The following is a 15,672-nucleotide window of genomic DNA, read 5'->3' as shown; positions in this document are numbered from 1 at the left end:
ATGCATTTTTGCTTAATATACTGAAGACTTTGTCTTCTAGAGTTTGTGGGGGGTGGGACTGAAATTAAAAAAAGGAATTCCTGCTTTAAAAGTCACACATGGCTGTAATTTAAGATTTTTTTTTTTTTACCTCCTTGTCCGTAACAGTTGAAAGAAACCTTCAGTGAAAGTTTATTAACTAAACTAGACCGATGCCTGAGGCTATAAAGATTCATTTATTACCAATTTCTTGACTGTTTTTCTTCTTCTGTTTTTTGGTTAAACTCCTAGTGTAAGATAATACTTCACAAAATTAAACCTTTGACCTTCTCTAGAGTTAAGTCCCCTTTGATTAGATAAAGTAACAATTTATAGCCCACCTTGTGGTCGTGCTGAAATGAATAATGCAGCAGATTGAAAGACAACTAAAACCTATTGCCTCAGAAGACAGGACTGCTTAGAAAGACGACAGTGTTAATTGAATGGTTTTGATTCGGTATGCACATCTGAAAAACCTCAGAAAATGCGTTCCTTGCTTGGTGGCAAGTTTATATCATATCACTGAATTTTGAGCAAACTTCACATTCATTTCATTTTGGGCAGCATCTCATGATTGCACACTGCAATGTAATTCTAATTGATTTTAGTGAAATTTACTTCCACTGTGTATATACTTATGAGTGAAGCCTGCTACCCTTACTCTGTTTGTTTATTGAGAATTTATGCTGAAGAATGTGTGGGTAGAAAGATATCCCACAAGAGAAAAAAAATTAACTATATGTTAGTTGTTCTCAGAACAAGCCGCATGAAATATACATGTGGAACCTGGGGTTAAGTGGGAAAGTATTCTCCATAATTGTATTTACTTCTTCTGTCTGCTTACGTAAAAATTAAGGATATCAAGTATTGACTGAGTGATCAAACTTTACTTGAAAAGCTGATACAGCCTGAGAAACAGTGCAGCTACGGGTGTCACCGGGTTGGATCCAGACTTAATCGTGTTTCAAAAGATGTAGTGAAAAGAAAATGGGACAAGTTGGCCCTAAGGAATTTAAATCCCATTGGTTTTCATGGGATGCCCTTAGGTTGACCAAGTTGGCACTGCACTTGCTGTTTTTCTTTTTTTCTTTCTTTTCCTCTCATGTCTGCCTACCCTGATTCCTGTGGGTTAGCATTAAAGTATGTGCTGCAACAAGGAACCAAAAAAGGAAAAAAGGAAAGGAAAAGGAAGGAGGAAAGAAAGAAAGAAAGAAAGAAAGAAAGAAAGAAAGAAAGAAAGAAAAAAAAAAAGAAAAAGAAAAAAAAAAAAAAAAAAAAAGAAAAAAAAAGAAAAAAGAAAAAAAGAAAAAGAAAGAAAGAGGCAGAGTATTATCACACTTTTGTAAGAATTATTTTTCTTGAATAGTATATTGAGCACAGAGCACAGTTAGGGGCTGCTCAAATTCCAGTTCATACCTTGTCCTCTTGGTAGGACCAAATGAAACACGCCACATTTACCTAAAAGTAAATGGGCCCGTCACTCTCAGCCCTCAGTTGACTGGGTTGACTCAGTGGACAATAACAATAATAAGGTGGTCATGAATTTAAGGCAGTCCCTTGAAACACACAGAAACCGGTGCAGCGGTTAGCTTTTCTAGCTGGTCAACCTAGGGCTGTGAACGCCAGCTGAAATAAGCCCTGCTTATGCTCTGTCCAATAAGTGTATGAGAAAGTATATTCATATCTCTGTGTGCCTACTTATACTTGCCAGAAGATCAAATAAATTTACGAGAATTGAATTAATAGCTGCTAATTAAAATTGATAATTGCAGAATAAAATACCCCATTTATAAAATGCAAAGTTGAAATCTACATATTTTTAATAATTTCATAAATTCCTTTAAGAGCAGATAAATTCTTCTTTGACATCAAAGGTGATCTCAGAAGAAGACATTGGCAGTGTCAGCTAAATAACAGGTAAATTTGGTGGCGAGATGTACAATAACAGAAACATTTTTCAGAAGCGTTTTATTTGGTATTACCCAGCGAAATATTTAAAATTCACATTATCTTAAACTTTGTAAGTTCGAATGTTGGTAATGAACCTTTTGAAATGTATGATGAAGAAAATCACTTTGCTGTGTTACGCGAAGGAGAAGATTGGGTGAGGCCTCATCCTGTGCGTCTTCAGTTGGTTGTCAGCATCTGGCTGAAGTTCTGACCCGACCTACGTAGCTTGAAGACTTGAAGAGTGTTGAATTGAGTTATAATTCAAGTTCGCTTCAGCTCCTACAAGACCCCTTAAAAAGACTTTTCTGCATAAATCCATAGGAACTGTCAGTGGAAGGGAAGATTCCTTCAGAACTACAATTACCGAGCAGGATTTTACTTTTTAATGTTTTGCTTTTTGAATAGAATTGCGGGACAAGATTAATTGCACACAGTGAGAGCTTTACATGAAGAGCTGTGTGTGATAACATTAAACTTCTAAGTCTGTCACATGGGGGAAAAGCTGTTAAGTTTAATGAATAAATGTAATGCGTAAAATGCCTAAGCTAATTTTTTTTTAATTCCTTTACTAACGATCTTTATTGAAGAAAAACACATGCACACCCAATATTTTATTCGTCCTTCAGTTGTGGTAGTGGTAATTTTGTATTCCTTCGCCTTGCTAATCTCCTGGTTCCACAGAAGTAAACAATAGATTTCATAAATTAAAAATATGTGCTTCAGAACATGCATCTAAAGATAAAAAACAAGGCTGTAAACATTTATGACTGAAACAAACTAGATTGTTCAAATATTGCCATGATGCATCCTGTATAGCAATATGGCAGCGATATCAGTTAGAATGCAAACAAGGTTTTAAATGATGCGCCCCTTCATTTCAGCTGGAGAATCTACTTTACACCATCTGCCTATCAGATGGTTAGGAACCAGGGCTGCGTATTAATGCCACATGTTCGATTTTTTCCTCCCTCTTGTAATGGTTAGATTCATATTGCTAATGGCTCTGCAGAAGCACTGTCGATGAAATTTGTGTGACGCTGGAGTGATGAGATATTTATAAAGTGGCTTGTCTCACTGAATAATCAGCAGGAAAAATGCTAGACATAAACAGATTATCAATTTCGGAATATTAATGATAACTGCAATAGGGTGGCTTTTTTCAGCATTATTTACATCCTCCTCTCTCTCTCTCTCTCTCTCTCTCCTCCCATGCTAATACCACTCGGACTAATTAAAAAAAAAAAGATATTTCAAATTCCTGTTGCAAATAACTTTTTCCAGTCAAATTCTTAACGGAATATGCTGGTTGCCATGATGAAACCATAAGTCTACCGCGAGGTCGAGACATAGGTGCAAGTAACCGGGATAGTGAAAGGACATTGCCTCCCCTTTCTCTCTCGAAAAGGTTGCATAAATATTTTATCTTGTGTATTTCTTGTTGTGATGTTGCTAGTGCTATACCGTATCTCCACTTTCTGGATTGTGCAAACTGTTGCTTTCAGTTTTGTTATTATCTATTGACCTGATCCTTTTCTTGGCTAGGCTGACTGGGAGCTGGGTCCTCTGGAAATTGCAGTTCTCGTACACCTGAAGAGAACCTTATTAAAAAAAAGTTCAGTCTTCATGCTCACAAATCAGATCTCAAAGACAGATAGAATTCCGTGTGGGCATAGAACCTCCATCATGGTTTCTGTTCTGGGGTTCTAACCAAGCGGCACTTATTATCTGCATTCATAAGACACCTCTTAGAACAAACTCTCTGAATGCTGTTTCATCTTTGCCCCAGGCTTTATAGAAGTAGATTTCAGGCCTCCCAGATGAGGGCCACGTTGTTGTGGACATCTGTAAGCTTGGACACTAACTACTCTTGATATGTATCTTCAATATAGTGGTCTAATGTGGAATTCAACCTCTCATATCCCAGGACTTTCAGGTTTTCTGAGTTTTGTAGGGAGTTGTAAGGGTTTTGTTCATTTTTAAAAATTGGTTAAGGGTTACACTATCCTTCTTACGTATTTCAGTGTTCTTGATTTCCAGCATCTGGGAAAGAACGATTGACTGGGTTCAGGTGGCACATCAGTCTTTAAGGCTGGAGTGAAGCATAAAAGAGAAGGCAAAGCAACAGGTGCAGGCTGAGCAAATGGATTATCTCACGCAGGGCATGGGTTAAAACAAATCCTTTCCCCACATTTCTCGGTTTAGCCTAGGAGGTATGCCTAATTTTGAATGTGGAGCTCAGAACTATGCCTAGCGCTTAATGGATAAAAACACAAGGGCCCAAATCCGGATTAAATACTGGAGAACATCTCTTGAAATCAGTGAGATTAGAGATAACTTCCTTAGTTTAACACAACTAAAGATGACCAACTTGAATCCCCATGATTTCAGTTGGTTGCCTCTAAGTAGGGCTAAGTGGGATTTAAGCTAATAAAACTAGAAGCACGAAGGGGCGATTGTACAAACCTTACTTGGCCGCAAAGGTCTAGAGAAGTTTGCTGTCATTTTCAGCTGATTGTTATTCCTCCCTCCCTTTTTGGAAGCTCGTTCGCTCCTTGAGAACTTGACCATGATTTCCCGGAAGAGGGTGATTTCAAAGGGACAGTCGATAGAAGCTGTGATTTCATGGCCGTTATTCCTCTTTCGTTGCAGGTCTGACAGCTGCGGCTGCTGCTGCGGCCGCAGCCACCAACGCTGCCATCGCGGAAGCAATGAAGGTGAAAAAAATTAAATTAGAAGCAATGTCAAACTACCATGCCAATAATAACCAGCACGCAGCAGAGTCTGAAAACGGGGACCTAAATTCTACTGTGGGTAAGTTTCTGATCGAAAGGAGGATTTTGACAAAGATTCTTACCCTCATGAAGAGAAGTTGCAGCTTTAGTTTGTTCAGTTTTGTTTTCCTTTGAGCCTGGTCTTTTTTTAAGCACTGTCATTTTTCCAGGTTTTTTTTTTTTTTTTTTTGCAGAAGTACATTAACAAGCTCTAAATATGCTATCTGAAAATGCACCGTTCAATAAAGCTGTCAAATCAGAAAATCTGTCTGTCCTGTGGAAACAATCAACAGCCCGATCATTTCCAGGGTAGCGCTTCAAAAAATGCTTTGGGTTCACCATTCTTGTTAACTCACCGAATTCAACTGGGCCAATAAAAAATAGGACTCAGGTTATGCTCGTAGAAAGCAAAGTACTTCAGCCCTGCCTATCTAAATCCAAAAGGAAGAAGGACAGAAAAAGTTTTGAAATAGTGGCTATTTTGGTTTTATGGATGCCTAAAAGTATCTTGTTTTTCCCTCTCCCATGTTAAATACTTGAAACTTTTGACAACACTTTCTGCCTCATAACACACACACACACACACACACACACACACACACAGAACGTGGTTTATCTACGTAGCCAATTTCTTCTTCTTAAATATTCTTGCAATGGCCACAGCCTTTAAGGGCATTTCATCATAATGGCTGCTTTCTGCTCTCTGAGATAAATTAGTGAGTGAACTGAAAGCTGAATTTGAGTTCTGTTAACTGCTGTTCATGGCAGAGGTTGCATAGATGTAAACCAGACATGACAATCTAATATATACTTTTTCTATTCTGCAAATGTTTGAGGTTATTCTTAAGGATGACAGCTTGACAACTTTTTTGTTCCGGATCTCCCTGTACATATTTATTATTTAACTCCTACCCAAGAACAAAAGGAACCAAGATGCCCGTGTCAGCAGATTTCGAGCAGTTTTTTCCTCTTTGCTGTTAATGTTTCAGCCATAGAAAATGCTGCGGGTCTACGGAACAAAATTGCCATGACCATACCTGGCCTCAAGGATGGGTAAAGAAACAAGGACAACTAACAACAGCCCCAAATCTTATTTAAACATGAGGGAAAAGGATAGGAGGAAAACCTAAGAACTTTAGTTCAACTGTCTTTAAATCAACTGAGAAGTGAAAAGTGGTGAAGAACGTCTTCTGTTTTTCTAACTTACAGAACAAAAACCATTGCTTAATATATATATTTTGGAGGGCTGTTAGAGAGTATTTGGAGGCTAGTCAGAGATTAAAAAGTTAATATTAAGAACGGTAATTTCTGTTATCACTGAAGTGTTTTATCCTTTGCTGGGACGTGGAAGGATGCCTGGGAAATGCGTATGTGGTGAAGGTGGGTGTTGCTGTCAATGTGTAGGATTCAGAAGAGGTGATCTGCCCCGTGTGGTTGCTGACATGAGATGCCTCCCTTTGAATCGTCCAGGCGGCTGAGTAGGCTTGGCATCTGCTTCGTAAGCGGCTCCCGGCTGTCTCGTAGGCATGAGGAGGCACTTGCCACTTGCTTCCTTAGGAGAAGAAACCCAGGGCAGCCGCCACAGTGGCTTAATAGGTTAGAAGGGAGGTCCTTTTGTAGGCACCAGCGTGCCTCGCAAAGTACGTCTTTGGCAAAATCTGTGCAGCCTCATGGTAAACCGCATGCTGAGTTTCATGGAACTGACCCTTTTGCAAGGATTGTAACCCAGGTGCCATCTTCAGGTCTTAGTTGTAGCAAAAGAAAAATGTCTGAAATCTCGCAAGGTTTCTTCTTGAGCAAGATCGCCCACATGAAATGGCTAAAATCACACAAGATGCCAGAAAGGCCTTGTCAGTTTTTAGCCTCATTACATGAGATCTCTTGCAATGTTACTACTCTTGTCCGAGGGTTCACCGTCCTGCAAGGTTTCAGTGACTTTTTGGAAGGAAGGCAAAACTCTGGTGTCTCTACTCCTGGTTTATTGAATTCCAGTCGTAACTAAGTAATGGGTTTGACAGAGATCCTACTGGAAGACTTAAAAGGATAAAATTGAATGAGCATAGAACTATATCTTTTTGGTGGCAGGTAGGGAGAATCAGTTAACTATATTTATCTACCCAAAAATAAGTTGAATTGAGTGAGATTGAGGGACAGGCATAAAGCTGCATTGTTCCTCCATCCCTGCTTGGAGATGTTTTTAGAGTGGCTATTTGTGTAAACGTTATTTTTCAAGAGAGAAAACTTCCATTCTAGCTTCTCAGTTCATCAGAGGGTACCACCTAGTTGACGTTGGCTGGCCTTCAGGAAGTGAAGCTGGGTTGGTTCTGGCTAGTATTTGGATGGGAAACTATCAAGACATTCCAGTGCTGTAGACTGGAGTGGGAAGTTGCAAAAAGCACCTCAGAAAAAGCCAGTGGCAAGCCTCATCCATGCTTCGGCCAAGAAAGCAACGTAGTAATCATCAGGAATAGAGCATAGCTTGAAGGAGACTTTGTGTTTCCTGTCTTCATGCTGTAAACTTCTCAAAGTCACTCTACGAACTTCAACTACATCATCGTTCCTGTTAGACTGTCCTGTATTGTTTTATCTTTCTTTACAACTTGTGTAGTGAGGGCATTCCCATAAGCATGATATGGCTGTCCTCATTCCTCCAGTAGCCCTGAGAATAAATTCTAATAATGGACGTCATTCAGGCAGTATTTGACTCTGAGTTACTCTTGTCATTGTAAGCATCTGTCTGTAACTCCATAAACAAACGTGTCTTTTCCAAAGACAGTGGTGCGGCTGCAGAAGGCAGCTGGGTAATCCCAGGAAAAGACTCAGCTGCTTTAAGGAGCTCCCACAGATGCTGTGTGAATGCCCCTCTGTGTCCCCCAATTTTTTTTATTTTTTTTTTGCGCCTTACAATCTGAAGTCTTGCCAGCCCTACCGTGCAACTAGTAACGGGGACCTAAAAGCATATCATGCGTGTAAACCGATTCTGGTTCAGTGTTAGGAAAAATCTCCTTACAGTAAGTTCAGTTCAACAGTGGAACATGTTCATATGGAAACTTAGAAGCCAGCTGTTGTTGAAGTCCATCTTTCCTTATGAAAGACTACATGAAGGGTGGAACTGGAGTGGGGGAAGAATGGTGGGTCTAGAGCCATACCAAAAATTGATGGAGATCTCCTTTCCTCTGAGATCCCCTTTATACTTCTGACATCTCTCTTCTCTGTCAGTAAATCTGCAGGCTGAAGGGAAGGGTTTTTTCTAGAGGTCTGAACTGAAAGCTTGCATAGAGGTTCTGAAATTAAAGAAGAGATTAAAGCATGGCCATAAGTTGGAACAGTAATGGAAATAAAATTCTGTTAGGAGAGTACAGGAGTGTCCTTCAACATTCCTTCTCTCTCTGTTTCTGAAGACACTTTAGGAACATGAAACCTGTTATAGATGAAATTCCTCTAGACATTTACTGTGTTTGATGAAGGTTGGATGAAATTTGGCCCAAGTAAAGCAGTTTAAAAATGATACTTCTGGGAGCCAGGAAGTCTGGATAGTGACATATTTAGGAAGAGGAGATAGAGACTTAATTATATTTTGGGCTGTTTCAAATTAATCATTCAGGGTTCATAATTGTCAGCTTCTACAGTTTTGGGCTTCTTTGCACGTTCACCTGCTCCTTGCTGTGTGATTTTCAACACTTTTGATGAACTTCTGACGTTAACATCCTTGCACCGGAGGCAGAACAATGAGAAGGTCACCAGTGAGCTTCTACGGCTGAGGGTGGATTTAAACCTGGTTCCCCCCAACCCTTGTGTAACATTTTAACCACTGCACTGTTCTGGCTCTGTGTTGTGTTGTATCGCAATGTATTATATTTGTTATCTCTTAATATAGGTACTCTAAAAATAATAGAAATGGGGTAATTGACAATAATAACTGATCATTTATTACTCCCTTAATGCACAGAAAACTCTGCATGCAGGAATAGTAAAATATATGACTATAATACTTGCTCTCTCCTTTCCACAACTCATCGGATTCTTTTTAGTTTAATATTTATTTGCTAAGATGAGATGCTCGTCTACATGGTGATAAACAGTCTGGTCCTGGCATCTGAAGGTGACCTGTCATTTCATATGGACAAATCTCCTGCTTACTGAAATGTACAAAATAAATCATTAAAGCAGGCAGGTGCTCAGTCCCAGTTTTAAATCACCATAGATTTATGATTTGAATTAATGCTTCATTTGGTCATAGAAATAGATGCAGAGACAGATGATATGCAGTAGTAGCTTCCATACTGTAGCCTTCTTTATATTGATTACTGAGATGTCTCTGCAATCTCTTGTTTATATCAGGCACGGTCTTCTGACAGCTTGGCTGATACCAGCAGCACTGAAGATAAGGAGGAAAAATGTCCGGGATTCTATTTAGTGGCAACTTCTCACAGAGCATGGAGTAGAGATAAATTATTTTAGCTGAGTTGTTTAAAGTAAAGCCTACCCAAGGCAGCACTGGAAACTCTTATATGCATAAGGGTTTAGTCTTGAGATACCTTATTTAAAACAAAAGTTGGGCCCGTTAAATAAAGATCCCCTTTTGAATTTGCAATAAAAGGTTTGATATCAGCAATGGACTGTTCAGTGTAAAAGCATGGTTTCTGCAGTCCTGTGTCTTAATTTAAAATGAGCGGAAGGCCAAGAAAGTGCATCGTTATTCTACTTTGCAAGACACATTATCCCCACAGGTGTGTGCACACGACCAGTTTGTTTTGATAGTTTTGTGCTAGCAAAGTTTAGTTCATGCATGGACCTGCGTAGGCAGGCCGAAGAAAGTCTTCAGGTCTTGAGGCTTCATCTTGAGTCTTCTAGAGGATGTGGCTTTCTCAGAGCTTTCTATGCCCTAAGAGCTTGGCCTTTTTGATCAGTGAGCACAGCCCTTAAAGGGTTCATTCCTTTAAATTGCTGTGAAAATGAATAATTTTATGTCACTGCAGACAGTGGTCTGTGCATCTGGGTCATTATAAAGTGAAGGTAATGGGATTCCTTGAAAGAAAGTGAGAATGCATCATTTTCATGGATTTCTCTTCTAGGATACCTCAGAGAGGTCTGTCAGTTTATTCTCATTTGTAGGAACTGATATTCCACCCGCAGGGAGGAGGAGATGTTATGCTAATCAGAGCCAATATCTAAGAGTGCAGTTGCCTTAAGAGCACTAAAGAAACAGAAAATGGAGCTGTTAGGCAAAGAATGGGTTAGGAAACTTTAGGAACTTTTCCAGCTCTCTACCACCACAGTATTCTCAGGAAAGATTCTATTTCCATAATATACTTTCTAAAAAAAAGTAGTGTAGAACTTGATATTGCTTTCCTCTGAGCACTTCTGAATGGATGAATATCTTTTCAGTTTGACCCTCTTCATTGAGGGGAAGGCTTGCCCACCATTGTTATTGAGGTTTATGGCTCATTATGATTTGATAGGCAGACTTTGGGGACATCACAAAGTGTTGTCTGGAATAAAACATGGCATGGGTCCAGGTTACCTGAGGGACTCTCTCACCCCCATTACACCAACGTGTCCCACCCTGCCAGACAGAGAGGGCATGTTGCAGACCCCATCAGTGAGAGAACATTGGCTGGGGGGCCTAGGAGGAGAGAATCCGCCTGGGAATATTCTCCCCCCAGAGGTGCGGTGGGCCCCTACTCTCCTGGTTTTCTGGAAAGGGCTTAAGACTGGCTCTGCCCTGGGTGACGAGTTGTAATCAATCCTGGCGGTGGCTGGCACCCTGACGACACTCCCTGAGCTGTTCACCAATTTTATCATCCCTTGGAATTTATTTATTAATTATTTAAGATGGTTTAATATTGTATTTTAATGGATTGTATCTCTTCTGTAAACCGCCCAGAGTCGCTTTTTAATGATATGGGCGGTGACAAACTTGATATATAAAGAAATATAAAGAAATAAATAAACATTAAGATGACTAAAGCATCAAAAAAGAAGGATTGAACCCCCTCAAAGGTCTATGATATATGTTAGATCCAGCTCAAGAACCTTGGCGACACAGCCATGGTTGGGGTGGACTGTACTGAACGGAAATTTTGTGAGACCAGTTTCAGTTCCATAGTTTGTAACCACCTAGAAAATCTTACCGGTAAATATATAAGCAGAGCACCTGGAGCTGATATTAATGAGGAACAAGACCCTACAGCTGAGTGTAGCAAGAGGGCTTTCAGTTTGGCATGGAGATACCTGAGGAGGCACTCCGTTGAGTACTTACTGAGTCCTGATCTCCCATTAACAAATTAGAGTCTATCTTTTAAACTGTCTTCAAGGCAGCCCTAGATTGTATATATCACAGTAGTCAAGTTTAAATACCTCATGGGCTCCATTCAGGTTTAAAGGGAAGTGCGCGGTTAAGATACACAACCTGAGATGTGGGAGTCACGTGTGGACTTGAATGGCTTGAGTACATTCCAACAAAATCAGCTGAAGGGAACCGCCAAAAAGATATTCATGCCACCCAACATCCTTTTTAAGTCTCATCTTGCCAGAAAAATACAAGTGTCAGTTTGGTGTATGGGGCCACTGAAAAATCCTGTAGAACACATAGGATAGGAGAATCTCTTCTTCCCCTTTAAATCCTGTTGTAAGTCATGTACCAGGCTAACGAAGGCTATTTCTGTCACAGTTTCAGACCAGAATCTAGACAACTGGATCCAAGCAATCAGTTTTTCCTCAGACTACCTTAACTAGAGACGCTGCCATCTTTTCCATCAGCCATGTCACCAAGGGAAGGTTGAAGGCTGGATTCCTGTCCAAACATTCCTTCCTTCCATGGTCCAAATCCTGAACACCCCTGGCAACTAGTAACGCCCACATGAATTCCATATAACTTGTTCACGTCCTCAGGATAAACAAGCAGAAAACTTTCCAGTGTAACATGTTCAGATAGTGAATCTCAGCTAAGTGGATTCTGGTTCCCTTAAAACAATGACATTAGTGCAACTAAAGATGATTTTACCTAAAAAGTGTGAAGCAGATGGATGAAACTGCAGCACTGGGCAACATTTGTGTACAAACAGAGTCAGCAGTGCCACAATGTCACTAAAGGAAGTACGGAGAGGGGTTTGGGTTTTTAAAAATATGTTTTAGGGAAAGGCTCTGTCTCTCCGTGTGCCTATCTAAAGACCTAACAGATCTTATTATTTTTCTCTCCTTTTCTGCTGGAACCAGCATAAGATCACACTGCTGATGGTCAGTGATTTGTTACTAAATTTCCATGGCGTGCCCTGGGGGGCTGTCTGAGAAACAAAAAGGGTTTTGTGAACTAGATGCAGACTGATTGTTGATCGCTTCCCTGTGGAGAATGCCCTATTTCGAATGCCTCTGCTGGCTGTCTTTGTGCTGGTGACAGAGATATAGGATTTCTCTTTTGTCATCAGCACTACAGAGCGAGTGTGCAGATGGATTCTTACCTCTCTTCAAACTGCTCACAGCGAGTCTTCTGCCATCTGTGCTTCAGGCATTAACCCCTCCTTCGTTGCCCTCCGTTGCCCAGAAGACCACGGGATCCTCTAAGCCATACAATTTCGCTAAGGCCATTTGGGAGTGATGGCATAGATGACACACATCCTTTCACCACCCTGTGCAGATACTATCCTCCTGATAGGATTGTTGACTAGGACTTCAGGAAAATCATTACAAAAACTTGAGACAACTCTCTGGATGCATCTGCTTTCTGGATTGGGAGATTGTAATACAATCTCCATTATTTCAGGTCCAACATGAGCAGATATTGATCTGCCTTGTAACAATGAAGCTATTGTTGGTTCCTCTAGCCACAGATCATCTTCAGCAGAGCACCAATCCAAATGCAGGTGGCTTCTTCTATTGGACTATAGAGAGAGTGAGGAAGATGACCTTGGTGAAGATAAGCAAGATCTGTTATCAAAGCGACCAGGGGAAAAGCAGATCTTATTTCCTGGTCCGGTCTACCTGGTGGGGTTGGCAGACTATTGTGGTTTGGGATAGACTCATGTTTATCATGGCTGCCATAAATCTTGAGCTAACGGAAGCAAGGCAGTCCTCTGTGGATGCTAAACCTCACAGGACCTCATGCTTGTGATCCTCAAGTTCCTGGACAAAGACCTCTTCACTTCACCTTTGGGGATCTCTCTGTGAATGCTGTTCAGAACCATCCCTGATATTTATTCTGCAAGAATATATCTTTGAACTTTTGGGCCCTAGCAGGCATTAGAGTTTGTCCTTCCAAAGGCCTGCAGAACATTTAAGTCTACTTAAACAAGGCATTTTGTGAATACTGTAATATCAAAATGCAGGTTACTTTGGGAGAAAATGGTTGAAAATGAAACAAGGACATTTGCTACTCAGAAAAAAAGAGGTATAGCCAATTGCTGTGGCGTGGGGCTTATCTGTGTTCCTGCTCTAGCCATTAATGTCAGAAAAATACTGTGAAAACATTCTGAGCCATTCTCTAAGGATCCGAGAAGAACTTTTGCCATTACCTAATGGGTGAACTACATATCTTGTAAACAATGATCAACAATAGTAAATTACTTGAAGGTCGGAAATGAGTTCATTTATAATGTGATCTCAAAACAGATGTTCCAGAAACAAATGTCATTGTTTGAACTGCAATTATACTTTTTAAAAACTCTTGCTATTATTTCTTGAAGGAAATGAAGCAATCACAAAGACTTCAGTGTTCTCCTTTTCTAAACACAGTTAGGAAACGTAATATTGACTTAGAATAGTGCATAACAACCACAAGATGTGTTGAAAACAGGGGGTGCTTTTGACACACTAGACTTCCTTTTATCTGCACAAATGTACAGTATTCCCAAAAGTAAGAGCTGTGTTTATAAGTCCAGATCTGTTGCCCAAGATAAACAGATATCTTTTTAAAAAAATACATTTGTTGTTTCTTGCTTTTTAGAAGAGCAGCAGGACCCTTCATTAAAAAAGGGTTTCCTCAAGTGAGCTACCTCCAGAAAGAGAACTGTACGAAATGTAGTCATTTCATTTTTCTCATTTTGTGGGCCTGTTTTAGAAGGAAGGATTAATTTTATGGCTCCAGGAAAGGGAAGAGGAAAAAAAAAGTCTTGAGTCCTTGAAAAAGCAGAGGGAACACACGCTGGCCAGAAACCTAGCTCCGCAATTGCACATCTGAATCTCTTCCTTGGCAATGTTAATGAACCTCAAATCCTCTCTATAATTAGATGAGGGAATTGCTTATATTTTCAAACAGATGATGCTGCCGTAATGAAACGATTGACAGGGAATTTAAGATTGTCTACAGTAGTCATTTGGGTTGGGCGTCCCCTCTCCCGCCTTCTCTCGAAGTTTAAAAAGAAGATGAGCCGTAGACGCAGGTCCTCGGAGAGGGAGCAATTTACGCCGAATGCTATGACAGGTGTCGTCTTACCGAGGGAGAGGAGGCGGGAGAGGGGAGGAGGATGGGCAAATATATCCCCAGTTTTTTGGGGGGGCTGGGAGAAGATGTCCTGTGCTTCTCCTGCCTTGCTTCTTTAAAAGGGGCTGAGGCTCCAGAGATGGATCCGGACTGAGTGCACAGCTGTAACTGCTGATGAGCTAATTGCTCCTTATCGCTCAGCCCCATTCATCTTCATTTTTTACCAATTACTGAGAATTATCTGTGTTCTCAGTTGGGTATGAGAGTTAATCCTTTTTGGTTAAGCTGCAGTACTGTGAGCAGATTCCAAATTGGAGGGTGGAAAAGCCGGAGCACGCTCTTTCAGAAAGTCTCTATTCAGTGGCGGTGCTGCTCCTTCCTGAGATTTCTGGGGTGTTTAACAAATTAGGATTCACCACCTTTCTTCTTTAGGGGGCTCCTTCCTTTCTAAAACTAAACCATATTTTCTGCCTCTGTTCTGTACAGATTTCATAATTAAAAATGCAGCCTGTGCCCAATTCAGACTTCAGAAAATCAATGCGTTCCAAGACAAATTAATTAGATGTAATATACTTGTGTCTCTCCTTGGGCTAAAGAACTTTAAACAGAGGAACAATACAAAACCCGTAGCAAGTTCCTTCGGACATTTGACCTGAATTTGGCAATCATTCAAGGTCTTTTTATCAGCCGTGCTAAGATTGGTGGCTAAAACTGCTACCACTGACTCATTATAAAGCACTACATTAAAATCTCCAGAGAATATATTTTGTGTTAAGCATACGATTGTCCTCCTGAACACACGGGTTCATCCATTTTCCCTGGGAAAGTCTGCTCTGTTCAGTCATTAATCTGAAAAATCAAGACTGTAAGAAAAAAGAAAAAGTACTGTAAATTTAAGGTTATTAAGTAGTTAGGAGAGAGTGTTTAAATTCTGTTGGCTCTTTCAGATTTCAGGAATTGTTTCTTTGTTTTGTTTTTCACTGTTGAGAACTTGAAGTAATGTAAGTTTGATGTAATACTCTTAGCAGCAGTTAGCAAATTTACAAAACGATTAGGGGGAAAAGAAACAGGACGTTCTTGTTAAATCATAGTAGTGTTTAAAAATAAGGGGAAATGCTTCCCCACTTTCACACTGAACTTACAGGGTTAGTAGTATTCATTGCAAATGAAATTGTAACTGCTGAAAAACTGTTTTTCTAACTGTAGAAAACCTGAATTCATTATAAACAAAATTCGAATGGACTATCAGTGCTTCCTAAGATCCTAAGAAATAAATTAGTATTAGGTAGGTTAGATCTATGTAATGAATATGGTTCAAGATATATTTATAAAGTATAGCAGCTATTTGTTATGCTTATTTGTGGTAGACCCCAGCCTGTTTATGTAATATGAAATTTCCTTTTTTTTTTTAATCAGTGTGTTTATAATTCTATTTTTTTTTTAAAAGAGTTTTGCTATGATTCTGGGTATAAGCACAATTACCTTCACAGTTTTAGTAACATGTTATTTTTAGCA

At 40.0% G+C, this 15,672-nt stretch overlaps 1 protein-coding gene across 3 annotated transcripts in view; it reads left to right on the top strand.

Annotated features, from left to right (window-relative positions):
- DACH1 (dachshund family transcription factor 1) overlaps nucleotides 1–15,672 on the top strand; it is a 295,749-nt gene that overhangs the window by 145,934 nt on the left and 134,143 nt on the right. For all 3 annotated transcript variants that reach the window (XM_007424218.4, XM_088139521.1, XM_088139522.1), the window contains exon 3: nucleotides 4,618–4,779. In XM_007424218.4, the coding sequence (XP_007424280.2) occupies nucleotides 4,618–4,779 (162 nt within the window). The remainder of the gene's footprint in view (nucleotides 1–4,617; nucleotides 4,780–15,672) is intronic.

Source organism: Python bivittatus, unplaced genomic scaffold (assembly GCF_059951505.1).
Source record: "Python bivittatus isolate LINGU-HERP-01145 unplaced genomic scaffold, Pbiv_v1 ctg000210_np1212, whole genome shotgun sequence".
NCBI lineage: Eukaryota > Metazoa > Chordata > Lepidosauria > Squamata > Pythonidae > Python > Python bivittatus.
The sequence above is the reverse complement of the archived record's forward strand: the minus strand, read 5'-3'. Positions and strand labels throughout refer to the sequence as shown.